The 16,087-nt window shown below is 32.5% G+C and overlaps 1 protein-coding gene across 2 annotated transcripts in view; it reads right to left on the bottom strand.

Annotated features, from left to right (window-relative positions):
• Positions 1-16,087, bottom strand: part of LOC124362758 (band 4.1-like protein 5) — a 62,144-nt gene that overhangs the window by 27,043 nt on the left and 19,014 nt on the right. For both annotated transcript variants that reach the window (XM_046817520.1, XM_046817519.1), the window contains exons 5-10: positions 14,575-14,695; positions 12,909-12,996; positions 7,331-7,419; positions 5,077-5,178; positions 3,117-3,254; positions 2,437-2,556 (exon numbers count right to left, since the gene is read on the bottom strand). In XM_046817520.1, the coding sequence (XP_046673476.1) occupies positions 2,437-2,556; positions 3,117-3,254; positions 5,077-5,178; positions 7,331-7,419; positions 12,909-12,996; positions 14,575-14,695 (658 nt within the window). The remainder of the gene's footprint in view (positions 1-2,436; positions 2,557-3,116; positions 3,255-5,076; positions 5,179-7,330; positions 7,420-12,908; positions 12,997-14,574; positions 14,696-16,087) is intronic.

The following is a 16,087-nucleotide window of genomic DNA, read 5'->3' as shown; positions in this document are numbered from 1 at the left end:
CCCTAGAATGTTCACAAGGAACAGATTTCAGGCCATCCTGCAGTTTTTTTCACATGCTGGACTGCTCTAACTTACCAAAAATCAGGTGATCCCAACTATGACCCTTGTGCCTGTTTCAATCCCCTGGTAGATCATGTTAATCGCTTATTCAAGCATTAATTTTGTCCCTGGTCAAAATTATCAGTGGATGAAAGTATGATTAGCACTAAAAATCCAACTCACAACTGAAACAATACCTGCCAAAAAAAAGCATCACAAGTGGGGTATAAAACTGTGGATGTTGTGTGACTCGGTCACACACTATTGCATAAATTTTTTTTGTATATAGAGGTGCTAGAGGATCTGATAAGGATGAAATAAAAGCAAATGGTTTGGGGCATACTGTAGTAGTCAAGCTTATGCAAATTGGGCAACCTTTTAAATAAAGGTTACCACATATTTGTAGATAACTTTTTTACATCTATAAAACTTGCCAAATATTTATATGCTCAATGTACCTTCCTAACAGGCACCATTAGGAAAAGAGAAAAGGAATACCTGATAGTTTGAAGAGGAAGTTCAATGTGGGTGAGAAAAAGTATCTTAGAAAGGAACAAATCCTTCTTCTTGGGTACAGGGAGAAAAAGTCCCAAAAAGACCAAGTCCTATTGCTTTCAACGGATTCTGTTGCAGGTAGTGAGCGTAGAACAAAGAGGAGAGGTCAGAGGTTATCAATAACTAGTAAACCTAAAGTGATCAGAGCCTACAATGATTTTATGGGAGGTGTTGATGGCTCTGATCAAATGTTGTATCAATACCTTGATGACCGCAGAGCTCTTAAATACTGGAAAAAAGTAGTGTTTAATATTTTTGGACGCATGATTTTAAATTCTTATCTTCTGTACAAAAACTAAATACAGACAAGCCAGTGAACAGACTCATGTATACTGTTTTATTAGTTGAAGAATTGAGCAGAGAATGGCTGCAGTTAAATGAAAATAGACCAGTGTTTATTCGGAACACCAGCAGATAATTCATCTCATGATGAAGTTCAAGGCAGAGCTTCCAATGAGTTTTTTTGAAAAACTACCTGTAAAAAATGGCAAGCAGTTGGAAAGGAATTGCTGTGTGTGCAGTAAAGTTAGTACACAGGTTGGTGGTAAAAGGAAAAGATCCTCTTACATCTGCCGAAAGTGTAAAAGGGCAGTACACACATTCTGCTTCCCGAAACATAATTGTTAGGTACATGCCCAAGCGGACATTTTGTATATATGTAATTATTTTCATTTATAAAAAGTGATTTGGTTCTTTTTTGTTTTATTAAAAAACATATTATTTAAGTTATTTTGCAAACTGGAAGAAGCTTGAATTTAATTGTTACACCATAGAAACAAAATGTTTTAAAAAAAGTACTGTATCGCATTTTTTTTTTTTAAAGTGATGTAAATATGTTATTTGTGGATCAAATGTAATAAAAACTTGGACAGTGTGTGCACAACCATAGGAACATCACTAGAAGAAACAAATGAAAAATTGGCCTACAGATTTTTTTTGGATCTGATATCTACCTTCAACTTAGAAAAAAAACAAAAATTTCATGTAAGTAGATATACATATACTAAAAAAATATATATTTTGTAATGCATGACCTTTATATTTTGTGTTTGAATATTCAAAAATATAGTGTATTATGAACTGTTTAAAAAAAGTTTCACAAAAGATCCGTTCATAAATAAGAGAGCTGTAAACGTTTTCCTAAACTTCTTACATTTTTGACAAATATGCCCTGGCATTTTCTTGCATATCCAATAGTATAGAGGCCTGGCACTTTTTCGCATTGCAACATCAAAATAAGCCCGGCACTCAAAGGGTTAAGTTATTATACATGATTTTGGATTCTTTTAAAATTTAATTATCAGTAAGTATTGAAATTTTAAAATAAAATTTTTTTATAATGGTTATATTACCTCAAACTTGATTTTTGTATCGTTTCCATGAAAACGTTGTTGTTTAAAGTGATTTGTTTAATTAAAAAGTTACATAAACATTTTCTGATACATAATTTATTTACCTTTAAAAAGAAGGAAAAAAGGACCTTTTTATGACCAAAAATAATTTTACATAAATTTTTTTCTAAAACCTTGCGTTTTCGTCCAAAATCCTCTGGCACTTCTCGCATAGTCACACAAAAAATAACTCAGCACTTTTCAACATGGATTTGATTTTATCTCTAGCACTAAAAGGGTTAATAAATATGAGTAAACTGGTGCAAATTAATTTCATATAAGTCAAGTGGTTACCACGCAATAACAGCAAACACTTTAGCGATGGCTGAGTTGTTTTAGTAATAGAGTAAAGATGGACATCTGTCCCTTCATTCATCAGATGGTGGGTTAACTTGGTAGATGGCTTTAGTTTTATTATTAATAAACAACAATAAAAATGAAGCAAACCAACCTTTGTTTCTCGCGTAGCACATGTGACTGCCGCCGAGCATAGCGTTGGCTGGGCCGCCTTTCAAACTGCACAGTGCGTCTGGCCCTGTTTTGCTGAGTTGTCTGAAACTCTGTTTTTCCACTGAAACATTCATATTTTTATCTTTTGATCAACCAATTCAAAATAAACATAAATTGTGTATAATAGAATATAATTAATTATTTTTAAAAACAATAATATGTGCAAAATAATGATTTGTTACTTGTTGTTTTCAATATATCATAATTGTAAAATTGACAAAATCTGGGGTGGAATAATAACAGGAGATTGGGCATTTGCGGAATTTAACTTTGTCATATATTCTGAAACAGCTTTTACTATTATACTACACCATTCTGGATACACATTAAATGAAGATAGTTTGTTAATATGTTAATTCATATAAATAGGACTTTGGGACATTTAAAGTAAAATGATATTTTTTCTTGATAAAAGCCAATAAAGACATAATTTTTATATATTACACCTGAGTATCTAATAACTTACTGTTATTCCAAACTTTAACAGACAGCTGTTCTTCACAACTTCACTGTGAGGTTTAGTCAATAGATATATATATGATGCTCTTAGCACAAATGTCATCTGAGAAATAACATTAATTTAAATGAGCGGCAAAATTAGTAAAGAATGATGCTTCTTACCTATATCTAAATCTTGAACCCATCCTGAAGAAGTTCTGTCTGGCAGAAGGGCCTTTGACTGGAGCTCGCAGCCTGAAGAATGCATGGTGTTCAACTGCACACTTCCACAGATGTTTGCAAGCCTTCTCATTGTGAAGCCTGATAAATAAGTCAAGTTAAAATATCATCCATTTTATGTTCAAATTATATCAAAATCTAATTAAATTGCCTAACTAATGGTTTCTTTAACTCAAGTTGTAATAAAACTAAAATTTGTTTTTAATTAAGCAATGTTTATCTGATTTTAATAATAAGTAGTAGATAACAATATGTTAAACACTCATATTGTCAATATTATAAGTTTAGTGTCAAACAAACTTGTGGGCAAAATCTTGTGCTGCATTTTATGTAACCCATCTTTAAAATAACACGTTTGCTCTGATATTTTGATGAATTGTTAGGTTTTCCTTTGTGTTTTTATTTAGAAACCATAAAAAACTTTTCACAATAGAAAACAATAAACACACTGTATAAAAGAAGTCCTGAACGAATTTTTAAACATACAACAGGTTAAATAGTGTTAAAAATTGTATTTAAGTGTTCAAGTTCATGTACATGTTTGTATAATTAAAATAGGCTGTTAATACATCTGTCAAACACTGTCTTGAGAAGAGCACTGCCATATTAACTTGGTCACACAAATTTTAAGCATTGAATATTTTAATCTATAACAGCCCAATGTATCTAAACAGACATACAACATTACAGTGAATGTGACAATCTCAACCTACAACAATACTTGTTACGTTAATAGAATTATATGTGACTCATAAATTTGTTTTGCTTATTTTATTTTTATAATGTAATTATTTTATATATATGATGTATAAATCTTATTTCCAACCAATTTTATTCTATGGAGCAGAGACGTGGACGTGGACTAAAAATGATTTAAGCAGATTGCAAGCTGCAGAAATGAGATTTTTAAGAGGGATAGAGAAGACTACAAGAAGAGATAGAATAAGCAACGAAATAACCAGAGAGAGATTGAAGGTAGTTTCACTGCAAGAGACAATGGAAAGAAGAAGAATACAGTGGATGGGGCATGTGAAGAGGATGGGAGATAATAGAATGCCTAGAATAGCACTGGAGAAGGAGGAAAGAGGAAGAAGACCAAGAGGAAGACCGAGAGGAAGATGGGAGGACCAAGTGTGGAAAGACATAGAGAGAAAGGGACTACAGAAAGTGCAGGTGGAGGAAGAGGAGACCTGGAATGACAGACAAAAGTCGAGGAGGCTGTGTACGACGACCCATGATAACGGAAACGTCAGATGATGATATATATATATATATATATATATATATATATATATATATATATGTATATAAATTAAATTTGTATAAATGGCAATAGTCTAATTTAATTTTTCAATAAACATTGAATCAAAAAATGTACTTGCTCTGCCGGGACTCGAACCCAGATCTCTCACTTGCCGGGTGAGTGTAGTACTTTTTGTGATTCAATGTTTATCGAAAAATTATATATATATATATATATATATATATATATATATTACCAGATTAACTACTTTTTGTGAATCAAATTAGGTGACCATAGTGGCTTTTGTAATGAGTGTTAGTAGTACCTGAATTAAACAGGTGACACCATATCCATACTTTACCCTTATTCATAACATTCTGATCATACAATAAAATGAGTTCACAATGAATTTCAGCAAGTTTCACATGTATAGCCTTTAAAAATGAATAAGTGATTGAATTTTTGTCAACAATATTTTGCATTAACATACATTGTATATGTCAATAAAACCAAAACTGAATACAATAAAACAATGAAATCTTATTGACAATCTGTGGATTATGTGACATAAGTGAATTTTATAAACAAATGGCCCTTACTTTTTGGGCAACCCTCATCATTTCAAGAATTCAGAGAAGCTTTCTAAAACTCTTAGCTTACCTGAAGACAAAAGTGTGCTCTTGTTCCCTCCCTTGGTCATCATCTTCAACAACTACCAATGTCAGTTTCTTTTTCTTGAAATCCAACTTTCCAATTTTGGGCCTGCAACCACCAAAGCAAATTAATTCCATTGTTGAATATAAAAGGTCAACTTGATATATGCCATTTTCATAATACACTAAATACTTTTTTATTAACATTTTGATTAGATTTGTTCCATAAGCTAAATGCTAATGCACAACACTTATGCTATACTCTGTGAAAGATCAATAACAGGGAGAAACAATATTTGAAAAGGTTCGCAGCAAATTGCTGTGAGCGGATATCTGTGGTTACATCATGTGACCTATCCTCGTCCCTGCTGGTGGAAGTGACTACCATGTGTACACATTAAAATGAATTAAAACAAATTAAATAAAACAAAATTACATCGAATTAAATAAAACAAAATTATATTGAAACAGATTGAAAAATTATAACAAATACTAACAAAGTTTATATTTTATAATAAAATAAATTAGATTTTCACTATTTTGACGTGGGTTCAAGATTAGAGAAAAATGGGAAATTTGGTTGGTCGATGTACTTCTTCCACTCTTGTCGACATGACTCTTTCTCTTTTGTCAACAACACTTTGAACAAACAAGATATATGGGTCTCAGCATAATGCCATAAAATTTATTTAAATATTTGTCAGTTTTGTAAATCAAAGTAGTAGATAATGCAAGTTTATCTTGAATGATAAAAAATGAATTGGTAAACATAAGAGTTTTCATAAACTTAAATTAGTGATGATTAATGCTAATTTGATGAGCACTTATATTGCATACCCAACTGAATTCATATACAGTGTATTCCAAATTGCATGCACACTGAAGGGATCTTGGAAACTATAAGAGATACAGCAAAGATTCAATGGATAAAGTTGTGCCTAGTAACAAGACCATCAAATTAATTTGATCAAGTAGATTATTGGTTGAGTCGTTCAATCGCTGCACTAAAAAAACTGATATTGGTCAAAACTTTCAAACTGTTACAGCTCATTGTTAGCTATTTTGTTAGTTACAAACATTTCAGTAACAGTCTTTTTTAGACTGTCATGTCTGATAATTTCTATGTTTTACACAAAACAACTGATTTCAACATTATGTGAAGTGATAAAGTCAGGTCTACAAACTACCCGAATAGTAGATTAAAAATTCCCTTGACACAACCACAAATAAATGGTTTTAATATAGGTACTAATAAGAGAGCTGTGACAGTTTAAAATTTTTGACCAAATTACGTTTTTTGAGCGCAGCAAGTTAACTACGCAACCAATTATCAATTTGACCTCATTAATTTGTTGGTCTTGTTATTGTGCACAACTTTGTCCATTTAATCTTTATTGTATCTCTTATAGTTTCCAAGATCCATTTAGTGTACATACAATTTGTAACACACTGTATAGTTCTTAAAATTGAATTTCAGTGAATAAAGAAGTGATTTAAATGCACAAGTTGAAAGTGAGTGATTTGCTGTTCCTGGATATTTCAATTTGATTCTTGAAGGATTACAGTGGTGATGGAAAGTACAAGAGTTCTCATCAGTACGAGTAAGATCCACCAAGAAAGTTACATGCGGAAATATATTAACATGACTATCTATCACAGGTGAGTGATAAGTATTGAGTGTAACATCGAACAAACTACACGTGCATGAACATGGAATTGAATAAATTGATAGAATGACAAAACTGAATCAAATAAGATTATTTGAACAATCTAATATCACAATGTATGACATTTAATTTAAACATTTAAATGTGAAATAAATTTATTATTATTATTATTAAATTTATTATAAGTTAAATTAGGATTTTGTAGTAAAAGAAATTTAATAATTTAAGTTTTTACTACGTTTATTTTTTTAATTCTATCAATACTGAGAATTTCAGATTGTTTAAGGGATATACTGGTGTTGATTTGCAGCAAATAGTGACCGACATATTCTGAACTAGTGATCTATATACTTGAACTTCAAGAATTTGTTGCTACCAACTTGGAGCCGAATTTAAATTGAACTCATCATATGGCGTCCAACAATGTAGGCCTCCACACTATTGACCAATATATTGGAACCTTTTCAACTCAAACGTCAACCTCAAAAATTAACAAAAGATAAGAGAAATGAAATACTCTCATATACTAGAGGCATTGAACTGTCACCCCAATACCTAACTAGGAGAGTAAATCTGAAAAGAGTTGAAACTTACCAAAAAAACAAACCAATTTTCTGAGTTCCCTCAAAAACAAGTATTCCGGTTGGTGTCAACCCCAGGGAATATTCACAGCCATCTTTGCCCTGAAAACACCATAAAAACATGATTAATGTTACATATCATTATGATTCATTAACTTCACAACATTTAGAAATCTTAAATAATTTTTAGTCTGTATATAATGCAAATATATGTATCTGTAAAAAGGACATGTTTCTTATAATAAAAAATACTTGATTACCAATATCTAATATAACATACTAATCAAATCTTATCAAGAGCACACTCTTGGCATACATGGCAAGACAATGCTATGTAGAAGTATTAACATTCTATCACAATTTTAACTGGAAGAAGTATACTGTGATCAGAACGTTCATTTTAATAATCTATTGATCAATGACAATTTTCGTTTAAATGTAGTAAAATATATACAGTAAAATGAAATAACTCAATAAAATTATTAGTGTATCACAAACTATTTACAAAAATGCAGCGTTGATATTAGTTTCAGATATAGTGATTTTAAACTAGAAAATAAATAGTCTAAGAGCAAAAGTAAATCGAAATAACTGAAAATTCGAACTTTCTTGGTTAAGAAATTTTGTGAGTTTGTGTTGAATATAATATATTTCGGCTGTTACAGCCCTTGAAAACCTAAAGTTTGAAATGAAACAATGTGGTTATGAACTCTTTGGGGTTGGCCGAGACAACATCTATCCCACAGTAATGAGTGGTCAGGTCTCGCACAGGATAGTGTCTATTCCGGCACACTAGAGTAGCTGATTAGCGCAGAATACCTGCTGTCTCAAGCTGTAATTCTACATTCTTTGTTTATTTACTTGATAAATTAATGGTTTTATGTCAAATTCTCACTATTCACATGTTGATACATATTTTTGGAATGTTAGTTAACAATGCTAATGGTATTTTTACAGGTGTGATCGAAAAGTACCATGCCATTTTTAATAATTTGCATACGGTTATTATGCAATGTCATAGCTTTGTTATTTAATGGCCTATTTTAATAATTTTGTTGTTGTTTTGTACAAAAATATGTATATTAACACTAAATATACTCAAAAAACCCTCACACTCAATAAAGCCAAGCACACTAAAAGAAAACTTTATTTTAAAGATATTCAATGATTTTTATAAAATTATCACCCAAAATAAAAATATAGCATTTTTTAACACTGCTCAGTTTTTACGAAGAACTAAAATGCACATCTTGATTAGCAAAATATCCATATCCTTCATTGACTACTACTTTTCTTATGAGCAATAGCCATAATAATAACTACAGTAGAGTCCCGCCAATCCGAACTAATTGGGACCGAACCTTGTTCGGATTGACGGGAAATTTCGGACTAGGCGGATTTTTGTTAAATAGTACCATTTATCAACTTTCAAGTGCAATTTACGTGGTTTTAAAACAATTAAATGCATACAATAATCAAATGCAATAAACAATAGTAAAGTACGTATTAAACGTAATAATAATATTACAGCTTCCTGTCTTTGTAGGTAACATCGCGTGGTCGAAACTGAGTGCCATTGTTTGTGCGTAATGAATCTAGTAGAAGCCACCTGTCTGTGGTGGGCGGGGGCGAGTTGGTCGGTGACCTTGAAACAGTGTGGCGCGCAAAACTATTGGACTGCCACTACCTCACCCCCCTATCCCCTCCACCACCCACCCCGGTGAACGAGTGGCGAGACGACAGTTTAGTGCAATCTTCCATACACGCAGCACGTGCTCTTACTGTGTATTCTGTAGTTTGTGGTTTGCAGTTTTGTTTGTTCTTTGCTCTGCTCTGTGCGTATATCCGATATCATTATGGCTAGTAAACGTAAACACAACTCGTGTACGTTAAAAGAAAAACTCGAAGTTCTCAAAAGACTAGACAATGGTGAAAGTGCTACTCAACTTTCAATTGAATTTGGTGTCGGTAAAGCGACGATCAGTGACTGGAAAAAGAAGCGGGCAAAAATCGAACAATTTTTGCTCTGTTACAAGTGAAAACACTCTAGAAAAACGTCAAAACTACTACTGTGTCATCGTATGACAAACTCGATGAAGCACTTTACTTGTGGTTTTTCTCAAGAGAGACAAAAAGGCATTCCCATTACCGGCCCTCTTATTAAAGAAAAGGCGCTTCTACTAAACATCCTTATGGGAGGCGATCCGTCATTTTCGGCTAGTTGCGGTTTTTTAGATCGGTGGAAAAAAAAGGCACGGTATCAGGCAACTGACTGTAACTGGCGAAAAGATGTCTGCAGACAGCAACGCAGCCGCAGAGTATATCTTCAGGAGTTCAAAGAAATTACATCCTCCTACTCACCCCCAGCAAGTGTACAACGCTGATGAAACGGGGCTAAATTTCAAAAGCATTGCCAACTAAGGAGCCTAGCTTCAGAGAAGAAAAGTCTGCTCCAGGATTTAAAATGGATAAGCAACGACTAACCGTATTAGCATGCAGCAACGCTTCCGCCACCAATAAGATACCTTTGATGGTTATCGGTAAATCCAAAAAACCTCGATGTTTTAAAAACATGAATATGAAACGCTCTGCCGGTTTACTATAAAAACCAAAAGAAAGCTTGGATGGATCGTGCTTTGTTTTCAAGAATGGTTTGAGATTTGTGCCCAACGTGAGAGCCTACAATGAAGAAAATGGACTGCCTGATAGAGCGTTGTTACTCATAGATAACTGCTCCGTCCCATCCGGATGACTTAGAGCTGGTTTATTGGTGATATAAAAGCCATTTTTTCTACCACCGAACGTTACTTTGATCATACAACCAATGGACCAAGGAGTTCTACAAGCGTTGTTGAAGCAAAAATTATCGGAAAAAAGCTGCTCCGAAGCCTGCTTGAGGAAAATGAAGACCTCACAATTCTCCAAAAGCTTAAGAAAATCACGATCAAAGATGTAATTTTCTGGGTGGCAGAGGCTTGGGAGAACACAAGCGTAGGAGCTCTGCAGAAATCTTGGAAAAATCTTTGGCCTGATCTGCAGTTTGTTGAAGAGGTTGTTCCACCGGTAAATGAATGCGAACTTCTTCCTCTTGTAAAAAAAAATAACCGGGATGCGAAAATGTAGAGAAGGAGTGTGTTGATGAGTGGACGGCTGTAGATGACAAAGGCTTCGAGGAGTACACAGACGAAGACATCGTGGCACAGGTGCAAGGAGTGTCCCAGCTGATGACTCATGTAGCAGTGAGGATGAGGGAGAGACGCCCAAAACTACCGATATTGTTCCACACAGCGCAGCTGCAAGTGCCTTTGACCTCGCTCTACGCTACGTCGAGCAACATGCCGCTGCTACTCCCAATGACGTAATGTTCATTCGGCGTTGGCGAAACATTGCATCGTCCAGTCGTTTTAGTGTGTTGCGTCAAAAGAAGATCACTGACTTTAGTTCTTAAGAAAGTGTTGGGTTTTGCAGTGTTTTGTTTTAACGTTTTTATCCCTTATTGTGTCCAAGTTAAAGTACAAATTATTTGCTAAGCCTTGCGTAGGGGTTTGTACATTATAAATACAGTACAGTACAGTACTATGTTTCATTTATTAACAGTATAAATTCCGTACAATGTATGTATCATCTAACGTTTCAAATGTAATTTCAGTTTCTATATGTCAGTAAGTAAATGCTTTGAGAAATAAAAATTATGTTTTACTATAATAACTGGTTTTAATTTATTTTCCTGCCTTTTTAGCAATTTTATATTCTCTCCTAGCCGTGTTCGGATTAGGCGGGATTTTCGGATTGGCGGGGTTCGGATCGGCGGGACTCTACTGTATTTAACACTGTAGGATAAAAAAAGAAGGCCTAACATTATTTTGGCAATTTATAAATCTACATTTCACTACATGCCTAAATTACACACACATAATTTGGATATATTATAATTATAAAGAAATGTAAACATAACCACAACATTCTAACAGAGCACTTGCCAAAACAGCAGACTAACAACTATGAAAACAAAGTGTCTCGGCTACGAGATAATTGATGACTGACCAACTTAATTATAAGCTTTTGTCATTGTTAGTGATTGATCACCTGTGTTTGTGCACTATATAAAAAACTCAATAGAAAGTACTTTTATTTTGATTGATATAAAATACATGTAAAAATATAATGTATTATATTTTTAATATATTTTCTTAAAAACGTTCAGTAAACCGGATGTATTTTCTAAAAAAATACATTAAACATTCTGATTATTTTGGTTTACATATACACATTTTTTGTTGCAATGTTTTTCTTTGTTTGGTTTGCAAATAACATCCATTGTAATCACTACAATATTCTGCTTAAAATTCTAGTTATACATAGAAAACTTATTTTCTTTATAAAGGAATTTTTGCAAATGATTTATCTCATCTAAAAATTAAGACCTTTATCCATGGTTATTGTTTTATTGCTATTATGATTATTGTAATATATATATATATATATATATATATATATATATATATATATATATATATATATATTAAATTGTATAAGTGGCAATAGCCTTATTTAATTTCAATAAACATTGAATCACAAAAAGTACTTGCTCCGCCGGGAGTCGAACCCGGATCTCTCACTTGCCGGGTGAATGTGCTACCATTACACCACAGAGCGCTTACTTTTTCCGATTCAATTATTTTGTATTTGGCCGTATCTGTCACATATGGGTTTAAATAAGCAAACTAACATATGATCGGAAGACCAAATACTTTTTGTGATTCAATGTTTATTGAAATTATATATATATATATATATATATATATATATATATATATATACATATACAATCCTTCAGTACTTTGACTTAAAGTTTTTTTAACTTTTATATTTTTATATGTAGTAGTTCAGGTTGAAATGGCTAAACTAAGATGTTGTTAGACCACTTAAAACCAATCATTTAAGTAAAAGTGAGCTAGATGCATTGAACTGGAACAATGTACGAAGCATGAGATTTGTGCAAAATCGCATGAGCCAGACAGGTCTATACAGAACCGCTACTTATATGCATTCTGAGTTAAATAATGCTAACTTTGAAGGGTTAAAAACCCTAGAGCTATAATAAATTTCTTAAATATCTTGAGAATATAATTTCTCTTTTTTAACATATTTTTATACTGCATATATTAGTTGAATACTATCTTCTTTTTTTATGAAAATAAAAATGTATTCAAATAGTTATAAGTATCAGTTTTTGTGAAATAGACTGACAAGTAATTATTCATATTACAAAAAACACATTTGACTTCAAAATCTTTGATTAAATTATAAGACTGTTCTGATTAGGTCACAAGTGAAAATGTTATTTGTTATTAACGATAATACCTGTCTGTATTTCACACATTTATAACACATATAAAGAAAAGCAATATGCATGATGTAGATATATGTTTATTATGGCTTTTATGAATTTATAACTTAGAGAGGATAATAATATAACAGAGTATTCAGGTAATGTTGGCTACAGTTTTACACTGTAATCCTCATGACAGAATACCAAATTTAAAATAAAATAAAGTAAATCCTATCTTTTGGATTGTTGTATATATTACCAAGACAATGTGGTTATCAACACCATACATTTCCAGCCACTTGACCTTGTTCAAATAGTTCATTTCTGCCTGTGCTGGAGTCAGACCCCTGTCAACACACAGTATAGTTTCAGCAGACAACAACATAGAAATAAAATAAAAAAACAAATATGATTATAGTTGAATGTATTAGATATGTGCATTCTTTAGAAAGAAATCAAAACACAACAAAGTCTAATCTAAATGGCATAAATGGGCAGTCACAGGTAATTAGAAATTGTAGTATACATATGTATTTAATATTATGATAACGCAATCAAAACTGTATTAAATTTTAAGAAAAAACAAAACAATTCTAAAAGAATATACAGAATATTTAATTTTACAAATTTTTGTAATGTTTACTATCTATCATTAACAAAAGTATTGCAATAAAATAGCCTGTTACAAAACATAACACTTAATTCCCAATATACATCAAAATTAAGACCACGTGTTTTCTATGCTTAAATAAAATATTAGTATGTTGCTGTAGTGCATATACATATTTAATTAAACCCAACTGAATTTCACTAATTTTTTACATTATAGAAAAGTTATGTACTTAAGCTTCTTATTTCTATATTAATATATTATTTTTTGACAGTAAACTAAACCTACATTTAAGTAAAAAACATAGTTTCATTTCCATTTTTGGTATACAAGAGCTACCCAGAAAGTAGATTACGTTTCGCTTTGTAGCTGCTAGGGGCGGGACTATTGTGACCATTTTGATGTCAGGGCGTTTCTCCATTCAGTGGTTATCCAGCCGCGCTGTGAGAAGTTACTCTCGCTCCTTGCTGATTTACAATAATAGTTTAAAATTTGTGATGCAACTGAAAAACCCACGAGTAGTGAAGTGCGGTAATACGGTTTTTTACGGTTTGCTAAGCACAACAAACCAATTGAGATTTATCGCCAACTCGGTAAAGTTTATGGGAACATGATTACTGAAGGTGGAGTCAGTGTTGCATTAGGGTTAAATATGGCTGACCTAATGTGCATGATGACAAACGAATTGAACAGCCAAGCATTGTAACCGATGAAAGTCGATGAGAAAATAAAAAAAAGACTACCAATTCACAATAACAGAACTCTAACTTAGTTTTCGTAAAATTTCAAGGAGTTTGTTACACAAAATAGTTACGCAGAAGTTTGGTTACCATAAATTTTGTGTAAGAATGGGTACCAACCACACACGGCAAATCGTGACTCAAGAAGTCCAGGATGCTTTTAAGTGGAAGGTGTTTCCACATCCGCCTTATAGTACAGACATTGCACCCAGAGACTATCACCTGTTTCCAGCAATGAAGACCTGGCTTGCAACACAGCTTTCATGTCAATGTGGAACTGTGGGAGGGTGTAACTACCTGGTTGAAGTCTCGGGTGCCAGAATTTTATAAGGCTGGAATTTCAAAACTAGTTCATCGCTATGATATGTGCTTAAATTTTTATGGTGGCTATGTTGAAAAATAGTATTTTAGTATTACTTTCAAATGTATATAATACAATTTTTTTTCTTGTACCTCATTTGTTGTTTATATCAAAACATAATCTACTTTCTAGATAGGCCTAGTATTAACAATATCATTTAATTCTCAAAATTCGTGGCCCAGCTAATAAGTCTTCCTTGATAATAAATGTTTACCTGCATTTCTTGAATTCATCAAGTATCAGTATTTCCATATCTTCAGTCTGATTGGGTACGAAACGGAACTCTGAGATAACAGCAGGAGTATGATATCCTTCCTCATAATCTCCCAGCTCAGCTGTAGAGAAAAAAATTGAATCGTAAAAACTTAGTTAATTGTATAAAAAATATAAATACTATGTACAGAGCTTTTTATGTGCTGCCATGGTTAATTATCTAGATTAAGTAATTAGTAAGCCTCGATTAGCTGAATAATTGAAATGTGGCTTACACGATTAAAAAAAAGTAAAGAAGATACACACTCATATTTCATTACTTTTAAAATTTTCAGCATGAAGTACAAAATTATGTGCATTTTCAATAAAGCGATTAAAAACCATACCAAAACAATTTGTCTTTTAAAACCAAGTTTTTATAAAATACCGTAAAACTTGTTTATACTTATTTATATAAGCATTTTTAACTTTATAAAAAACTGGTTTAGTATTAAAAATATTGAACATAAACTATGTACACAATTAGTTCTGGAGAAAAAGTCAAACCCATAAATAATTACAACCTTTCTAACTATAATTATTATGATTTCAATAAAATGCAGTAAATCTTAACCTTTTTTTTGCAAGAGAAGGCTACAGACAGTTATTACATGTTTGAATCACCGGATTGAGAGGTGTTGACAAGTAGGTTCCTTTAAATCTGTTCTGCAGTATTCTCACTGACTACTCCTGGGAATAGTGGGTTCAACAAGGAACACAAAAAAGTATAGCATTGTTTGTGTTACAATACTTAGTCTCATTTCGTGTAATGCAGCAAAAGGATGAATAGTTTACTGGACTATATACAAAGCCGATCAGCTGATAAGAAGACATTTAATTTTTTTTTTATTTTATAAAACTATATCCCCACTGTCATCCAACACAACAATCCACTCAATTAATTAATTTTTATTCAAAACCTCTGGCTGTTGTTGTATAGTAATAAACACATTAACATAAACGGTTCTTGTTTTAATACTTAAATACAATGTTGGTTATAACTGTAGTCATGAGAAGCAGGGCTGATGAAATCCCATGTTTAGTTCTTACATTCCAATATTAACCCTTTTAACCCCGACGTCCGTACTATACGGACGTCGTAAAAATGGCGTCAACTCCCGACGTCCGTATAGTGCGGACGTGCACTTTTTATTACTTTACTGGCCACCTATTTCACCAAATGCTTTGAAATTTCACAGACTTGTGCACAAAGATATTTTGCATCGAAATATATTAGTTTGTAATGGTTTGACTTCGTATTTTGTCAGTCTGTGACTGAGCAATTGCAGTTCGTCTCGACTGACTGCTCACGCTTGTTGCAGACAGCTGTATATCATGTGGTTGTGAATATTCCGTTTTCTTCACAGTTTTAGGTTAAAGCAGTATAAAGTACGGCAGTTAAAGTTTAGTTTATTATTTGTTTTATTTCAAAATGAGTAAAAGACATTGTTCAAAGTCTTCCGTATGTGAAAATA

This window comes from Homalodisca vitripennis, chromosome 5 (assembly GCF_021130785.1).
Source record: "Homalodisca vitripennis isolate AUS2020 chromosome 5, UT_GWSS_2.1, whole genome shotgun sequence".
Taxonomy (NCBI): domain Eukaryota; kingdom Metazoa; phylum Arthropoda; class Insecta; order Hemiptera; family Cicadellidae; genus Homalodisca; species Homalodisca vitripennis.
The sequence above is the reverse complement of the archived record's forward strand: the minus strand, read 5'-3'. Positions and strand labels throughout refer to the sequence as shown.